The 8,534-nt window shown below is 33.8% G+C and overlaps 1 protein-coding gene across 1 annotated transcript in view; it reads right to left on the bottom strand.

Moving 5' to 3' along the window:
• The window catches only part of TRHDE (thyrotropin releasing hormone degrading enzyme), a 392,378-nt gene that overhangs the window by 97,468 nt on the left and 286,376 nt on the right, over positions 1-8,534 (bottom strand). Inside the window, exon 10 of the mRNA XM_032295835.1 lies at positions 3,819-3,907. Coding sequence (XP_032151726.1) covers positions 3,819-3,907 — 89 coding nt within the window. The remainder of the gene's footprint in view (positions 1-3,818; positions 3,908-8,534) is intronic.

Here is an 8,534-nt window from a genome sequence, read left to right as displayed (position 1 = left end):
TGTGTGTGTGTGTGTGTGTGTGTGTGTGTGTGTGTGTGTGTGTGTGTTTGCAAAGTCAGGGGAAGGACAGGAAGCAAAGAAAGCCAAGTTCCTAAAGCCACCTCTTTACTTAACCAACTGACTATTTGAACAAATTACTTCTCAAGCCTTAATATCCTCATTTGTCAAATGTGGATAAAATAAAACGCATTTGAAAGGTTGTGAATCTCAAATAAACTAGTGTTTGAAGAAAGCAATACTGCATTATGCTACTTTTCATGTCTGCTTTAATTTTCAGGATCAATTTCTCTTCTATTTTAATATTTTCCTTCCTAACATTTGGCATTATATGCATTCCTCTCCACTAACGATTAATGGAATAGTCACTCAACATGCAAGCTGCTACATATATAAATGTCTAAATTTTTGGTATTTTCATAAGAATGAAAAGTATAAACACTTCAACCTGTTTTCTGAAACTGAAATAATCGGTTTAAAAATTATTTTTAAGCTAAAATGATCTATGCTTTACGTTGGCATTAAGTAAATATCATCTAAAGTAGTTTCAAAAATTGAATGTCAGGCTGGGCGCGGTGGCTCACGCCTGTAATCGCAGCACTTTGGGAGGCTGAGGTGGGCGGATTACCTGAGGTTGAGAGATGGAGACCAGCCTGACCAATATGGAGAAACCCTGTCTTTATTTAAGAAAAAACAGAAATTAGTAGGGCATGGTGGTGCATTCCTGTAATCCCAGCTACTCAGGAGGCTGAGGCAAGAGAATAGTTTGAACCCGGGAGGCAGAGGTTGAGGTGAGCCAAGATCACACCATTGCACTCCAGCCTGGGCAAAAAGAGTGAAACTCTCTTTCAAAAAAAAAAAACAAAACAAAACAAAAATTGATATGTCAAGAATATATGATGATTCAAATCAAATTTACACTTTATATTATCCACCACTGACTGCCTTAATATAATGTAGATCAAAGCTATATCACTAATGACAATGAAAACTACAAAAACATTGACCTCATTGTTATAATTAAATATGGAACTGTTTTACACATATTTATAAGAATTGGGGAGAATTTTTTCTTCATGTTTTTGTTAGAAAGTTTTTAGTTCACAATATTTTGAAAAAGAGGAGATAGGACAACATATAAAAGGAAACAAGAGTTAACAATCTTTTCTCCTTTTTTCCTAATTTTTGTTTGCTGTTAGTTTTTTTATTAGTCATCAGAATAAATTACTTCATTAAAAAAATGAATACAATTAAGCTGGGACTGAAAAGGCGAACAGGAAAGTGTTTGGTCCTTCAGATGCCTCTTGTAAACTGTAAATTTTTGTATTTACAAAGTTTTCAGAAACCATTTCAGGAAACATTATCTTAGTATGGGGAAATCTGCAAAAATTTCAACATTCTAAATGTGACAACTTTATATTAAACAGAAGACAGTGCTATGAATGTGTCATTTTTCATTAAAATGTTCAACTTGTACATTACACAACTTTGGAGGGCCTGTGCCATTCATAGCATAGCCTGTGCAAATAGCGCCTCCTAGAGTCAGGTACTGTGCAAACTTTGCAGCTGTGTATAAGGACCATACATATCAAGATAGGTGATATTTTACGCAAACGTATGGTTTGAATCAATACATTGTTTTATTCTTGAATAATAATGAAAGACTGTAAAGGAAAGCTATTCCTCAAATATAACCGCTGGCTATTGGTCAAGGAAAGCTGGGATATTATTCTTTTTTCTGAGATGTAGTGTCGCTTTGTCACCAGGCTGGAGTACAGTGGAGCGATGATCTTGGCTCACTGCAGCCTCCACCTTCCGGAGTCAAGCGATTCTCCTGCCTTAGCCTCCTGAGTAGCTGGGACCACAGGTGCGTGCCACCACATCTGGCTAATTTTTGTATTTTTAGTCAAGACAGGGTTTCACCATGTTGGCTAGGCTGGTCTCGAACACCTGATCTCAAGTGATTCACCTGCCTTGGCCTCCCAAGGTGCTGGGATTACAGGCGTGAGCCACCGTGCCCAGTTTGGGGTACTATTCTTGATACTCTGTGAGGAATAAAAAGATATCATGAATAAAAGCATGGAAATAACTAGAAAGTTAGAAGAAATGGACTCAGAAAAGTATCCACAAGAATTACTCATCCTGAATCCTTGCACTATCTAAAAGTGAAGTTTTGGGCTAATTCTAATGTTTGATTAGTATCCTTACACCCCTTTCAATTTTCCCATTTCCATTCTACCTTCCAAAGATAAATATTTTACTTTATTTCTGAAGATAGTTCTTTCTCAAGCTTGTAGGAACCTTATGCAGAGATGACTTCTTTCTAATTTGATCATTATAACAACTCACTGCTCTCACTCATCACTTCACAATAACTTATGTAGATAAACAACTACATGACAGGAAAAGACAAATATAAAGTCAAATAATACAGGAACTGTGAATTCAGAATCAAGGTACAAATACTAATTCTAGTAAATGAAAAAATAGATTATAATAAACAATTTAAAAGGAAAAACACAATTTTTGAAGTATTTCAATGCATCACTATATTACATATCAATGTTTCATATACAGTATATATAAATGAAAGCATATGTTTTCATCATATGTCTTTATATGTTAGAAATACAATAACCTGAAAATGTATGTAAACATCTACATGGAACTATAAGTGTTCGTACTGCTAATAACCAGATTAGATTTCACTGTAGCAACTTTTCTTGCACACATACATGTATGTACTCTGAGCACTTAACCCACCCCTATAATATCAGGGCTGAGGAGAAGAAACTGTATTTGTTTACTAATTTATACTCGCCCTATTTCAAATTAAAAAATTGTGGCTTTTTAAAATAAGGCTTATGAAAGAGCAAAATAATATCAATTAACAGCATCTGAGGAAGGAGTAGGAAAAACAATACCTGGGCACACTTGACTGTCTAAATCTAAATGAGATGTTACATAAAAGATGACAATTAGCTTTTTTCAAACTCAATGGAAAACAGAAATAAAAGAGACCTGTTTCACACTCTAGAAGGAAGGCTATAGATTGGATTCAAGAAATAGCTTTCTGACAGTAAATTGAAATAGGTCACTATCTTATTTGAAGATATTTAGAAAGAGAATAGAATCTCATCTCTCCCTGCTCCTTGAGGTTTGACCCCACATAAGAGATGGCTTGCTGACCTGTCCAAGCCCCCCACCTTCTGGCCCTGTAATTACATAATTCTATGGAGAATATTGCCTGTCTTATCCTTTAAAGACACAGTCTGGTAAAGAGAAGACAGGAAAGTGGAATTAAAAATGAGTCCTATGTTTCCAGCATTTGGCATACTGTTCTATTTGAGGTTATAATTATATTTTAATTACATGTGGAGTTATAAAATAATACAATTTTATATTTTTTATTTTTATTTTTGTTGTTGTTGCAGAAAGGTGATTTTACTTAGGTAGAGAAAGAAAAGGAAAGAAGAAGAAGAGAAAGGCTTCCACAAAGAGTGTGGAAGGGGATTTCAGAGGGGGAAGTCCCAGAGGGGCTCCCACAATGTGGAAATAATACAATTCTAAACACTTAGGATTAGTATTACAAATACTTATTTTTCAGTTTTCTCTTTAACATTAAAGAAACAAATACATTTAGCAATTACATAAACAGACTGAAATTAGACCATTTAGAAACTATATCTAATTTTATGGGGGTGATAATCATTCTCTTATATTCTCTTTATTCACATTTTATAACAGCTGAAACCAGAGGTTAAGTTGCTAAACAATTATCTGAAACCAGATAGTTCCTCAGGGGAGAATATATAGTTTACCTGATTTGTTAGACACCCAAATAATTGCTTCTGAAGACACATGGCTTCTATTTCCTACCACAATAGTTAATGGAATCTGCCACAGGTAACTGCAAAATAAAAGAGAAGCTTGAAGAATAAAAATAGCTACATCAAAACAAAAACAAAAAATATTTCCCATGCGCCTTCTTTGTGATTTTTATTACTCTCATTAGGTGAACGAAAAAAATTCCAGTCATAAAAGTAAGGCATAAGTCAAAAAGATGAATTCCCTCTTTCAATGACATTAAGAAGACTTGGCCTCTAAGAATTTTAATTTCAGTGCAAAGAGAACTGCCAACAAAACAATTTATCTTGGAAAATAAAGATTTGCATTTTGCATTTGAAATAAAAAGTAACTAATATCTATACAGCTGGGCCATATTGATTAAAGTCTAAATATAACTCCTTTCTACTTGTTTTTATGCTAGATTAAGACACATTTCAGTGGCTTCATGCATTTACATTTTAATAGTCTCCTTATTTATTATCTAATGACTCTGTGGGACTCTATTAAGGTACTTTACAGAACAGTTAATATGGCATATCTAAAGTTACTCAGAGGAAAAGAAAAAAACAAAACTAAACTAATCAGATTCCCCTATAATCCAGATAAGCAGAAAGAATATTGTGGGACACACTTAATGCTCTGTTATGTGAATTTCTAACTTAATGTGTCAAAGCATCCACCAACAGGCAGGGACCAATCATGAATCTCAGCTATTAAAGAGAAGCATTTTGTAACATTTACCTTTTTATGGGATTAAAAATTGAGGCCTATGTTTATACATGAAGTAATGTCAGTTTAGTCTCAGATGAGTGGCCAGAGATATGCTGGACGATTTTACAATAAGTCCAATGATTATATTCGTTTTCTTCCTTGAAATATAGCCAGATTATTTCAGTCTATCATTTCACCATTATCAACAGGGTAGCCAAAAATTCCGGTATGGAAAAAATATTTTTCTATTTTGGAAATGTAAGAAGAGACATTGTGTGACCTCAAAAACTGTGAGAATAAATGAAGAATTGAAAAATGTTCAGGAAACATGCAAGAGGGTAATAAACATTATGACGAATGTGTCTTTTTGAGGAGTAAGAGAGAAGGACATTGCCTATGAATCTGTCATGTGGAATTTGACTATTTTATTATTTCATGTTTCGCATTCACAATAAACAGAACTCAGCAATAGTAAAGAGTCCAAATGGAAGGTTGGAAGAAATTCATAATTTTATACTCTTATCTCCAGTATGGAAAGTCAAAATAATATGTTTACAGTTCTTAATTTTAAAACTGTATGCTATACTTAATAAAAAAAAAAACATTTTGGAGTGCCAATTATGTGGAGGTACTATGCTATACTAGTATGGACTCCATACAATCCATCTGGTAATAAAACAATTTATAGTAGCAAACTCTATATTGACCCTTCAGATATTAGTTCATGAACAACAACCCATGTAAACTTTTTAACAAATACTTCCAAGCTTCCAACATAGGATTAAGAATATGCCCCAGATATTTAATGACAGATTTGCTGTGAGGAGGAGACAAAAACTGATATATTTCATTAACAACTCTTCTCTAAAAATAATGGATCTCTTTTGGTGAATTAGAATAGTTAAGAGACAACAATGTCCAATTCTGGGACTGGTTCTCAAATTAAATGATAAGCTCGTTTCTGTGCACCTAGATCTTGAAAAATCCTGAAAATATGAGGCATTTCTAGTCTAAATCATAAATTACTATTGAATTTGATTGAATGAACTTGGAATAAAATGAAATAAAAGGCATAAAACCAATCTATAGGTAAGACAGATTAACTTAATAAACTTGACTTTGGTACATATCGTCCAAATTGAGTTGGGTCAGCTAAATTGTGAAGCCAGGTAAGTACTTGTCAAAAGGCGAAGAATATAAAAAATTGAGAACATTTACAAATTCTCAAGGATAAATGTGTTTTTTTGTAGCATGATCATAAAATGTTTGTGAATCACTGTATGCCCCAATATAAATAAATATAATTTCTATGTATTTAAATTATTTATTCTAAACAACTAGAGATTATGATAAAAATTGGTTTGTTTCAACATTTGGGTTTTAGGAAAAAATCTCTAAAATATAGGAAAATGATTCACATAAATACTGGCATGTCAATACCATATATATACAGCAAGGTCCAAAATGTCAGACATTGTATCGCACAGCTGTTCTGATACAAGTTAACTATATGGTTTGGGGATACAAGCTTTGAGGCATTTTGTAAAACTTAAAAAAAAAATTCTATTTTTCCTGAGAACATTTTTGTTCCCTAGTCTATGTGTGTCTGTGTATATGCACACACACTACCAAAATCTACATAGTCACAAAGACAAAAGTTCCAAGCTACCAAGCACATTTGAAATTTGCATTTTCTGAACTACTGTGCTGTCAATACATTTCATAACTTTTCAAATTAAAATCAAAGAAAGCCTGATAATTATGTTGTTTTTTGATTATAACTTAAAAGACTAGAAAACCCTAAACATAGTTGAGTGAAAAGCCCTGTGTGTTGTAAAGAAATCTGAGACTCCAATGGCTTACGCTTAAAAAGATATTAGAAAAAATAACTTAGGAAATTAGATTGTGTTCCAGCTGTTTCAGTTTAACTTGAATTTTTGTCATCTTATTTTAAGCATTAAAAAAGACCCCCCAAGGTATTTTTTTCTTTAACAGTACCTGGGACTACCTCTCTTCATCAGTCATTTTCATTGTTATAATAAAACAACTTTTATTCTAATGGTTATATTAAGGTAGCAGTGAATAGGTGTATATAAACTTGAATGAGACATCTTTTTATAAAATAGCATCAATATTAATGAAGCATTTGTGCAGATTTTGTGAAAACCGTTCAGATGTCACTGTCATCAGGGCATTAAGAGAAGGAAAATATGACTGTGGAGGTAAGTATAATTCACTACAGCAAAGAACGCTGAGAAGCTCCTCAGTGTATAGGGAGACATTACTTAACATCGCAATGCATTAACTTTATAAAGAAAAAGGCTACGCAAATTCACAACTTCCCAAGTACCAAAATTCTAGAATATACTTTACACTCTGTTACACATCAACTAACTTAATGTGACTATTTAGTTATGTAAAGATCTTGCCTTTCTATGCTGTAATACAACTATTACATACAAAAATATAATTACTAGATTTACTTAAAATGTTCTAGGCATATTGCTGTGATGTTCCAATATTTCTTAGAAAAATAAAAAGACAATTGATTTTCCTGGCTCAGAAAATGTACTCAATTGACAGAATTTCTGGAATAGATAGGCAGTTGGTTTTACTCCATCAACTGTTTTCATTGTGAAGTAAAGATCTAGGAAGGTTATACACATAGGCCAGATAGAGTTGCATTGAAGCTTTGATCAGAACGTTATAGTTAATTAAATGATCAATACTATAAAATTGCAATAATACATTTTCAGCTATAAGCTCTATAATTGCAAAATAAATAGAAAATCATTTTTGAGACTAATAGGATGTCCTACATTATCCTACTCTTAATATTTTATATGCTAAGTTCTCAGAATTCAAACTCATCCATATGATTTTATAACTCCAGAAGACAAAGCGACAAAGCTGTCTAGATGTTACATATGCTTATACAGCCGGGGAGAGGTTCTTCCTTTAAAGAATCAGACTCCTGGCTGGTACATCTGAAGTATGTTATAGGTTGACAGAATGTTTTTGTCCAAAATTTGTTCTGTCATCTGCGTGTCCTTTATGTTTTCCTGCATCAATGATGCTTGTGTCAGACTGATCATTCTCAAAGGCCTGGCCTGAATCTCTCTAACTTTGTCACAGTCAAGTTTTTATGTACTTCCTGGCAAGGCCAGAGTTGATGCCTACGCTGTGCTTGTTTTGCCTGGGGCCAGACATCAGAGGATTAGAAACAACACTTGGCAGATGTGGGGAATCCAGGCTGGGGGAAGAAGCATTGACAGAGTCAGTCCCTAACAGTGGTGACAGCGTGGCAGGGTACTAGCACATTCCATGAGTCCACACAGTTGGATTGCAGAGGGTAGTGTGTTGAAGGTAAATATAGACTGTCTATGGTGAGGGAGATGTAAGACATTGCTTTCCTGAATCGGATTCCAAATGTAGTCACCAGAAACATTCATGAATTTCTCAGTCACTTTGACTGGGTAATTGGCTGGTCTTGAAGCTAGCCTACTGGGGAACAATTTCCATTCTTCCTAGAGATGAGAAAGCAAACTTAATGTCTGTTCCAGATCTCCTAGATACTGGTGGATGATAAAGTCATACCCCTAATTTTCCAAGGCAATGGGAGACAGCATTAGTAACCTAATCTAAACATCTCATTGTGTTTATGAATTTCAACTTCTCTCCCTCTTCCTGTACCTCCCAACCCCTACCCTCAATCCCAGCCTTCATAGGACCCAAAGTCTTACTAGGGCATCTTAAATGAAATGAAATGGACTGATTTAAGTACTACTATCATTCCTTGGCTTAGCCTTTAATGAGACACAAAATAGTCAGAAAACATACAGTAGAAAAGAAACAAAAATGCTACATGCTGTTATCAGTAATTAAATAAGCGTTTCAGCAGAAAGTTAAAGAAACAACAAATAAAGATTCTATATATACTGTCTGTTTATTGGTTTTAAACACTAAAAATGAGAATA

Source organism: Sapajus apella, unplaced genomic scaffold (genome assembly GCF_009761245.1).
Source record: "Sapajus apella isolate SASKATOON/1434 unplaced genomic scaffold, GSC_monkey_1.0 scaffold2, whole genome shotgun sequence".
Taxonomy (NCBI): Eukaryota; Metazoa; Chordata; class Mammalia; order Primates; family Cebidae; genus Sapajus; species Sapajus apella.
Note: the sequence above shows the minus strand (reverse complement) of the source record. Positions and strands in the feature narration are given on the sequence as shown.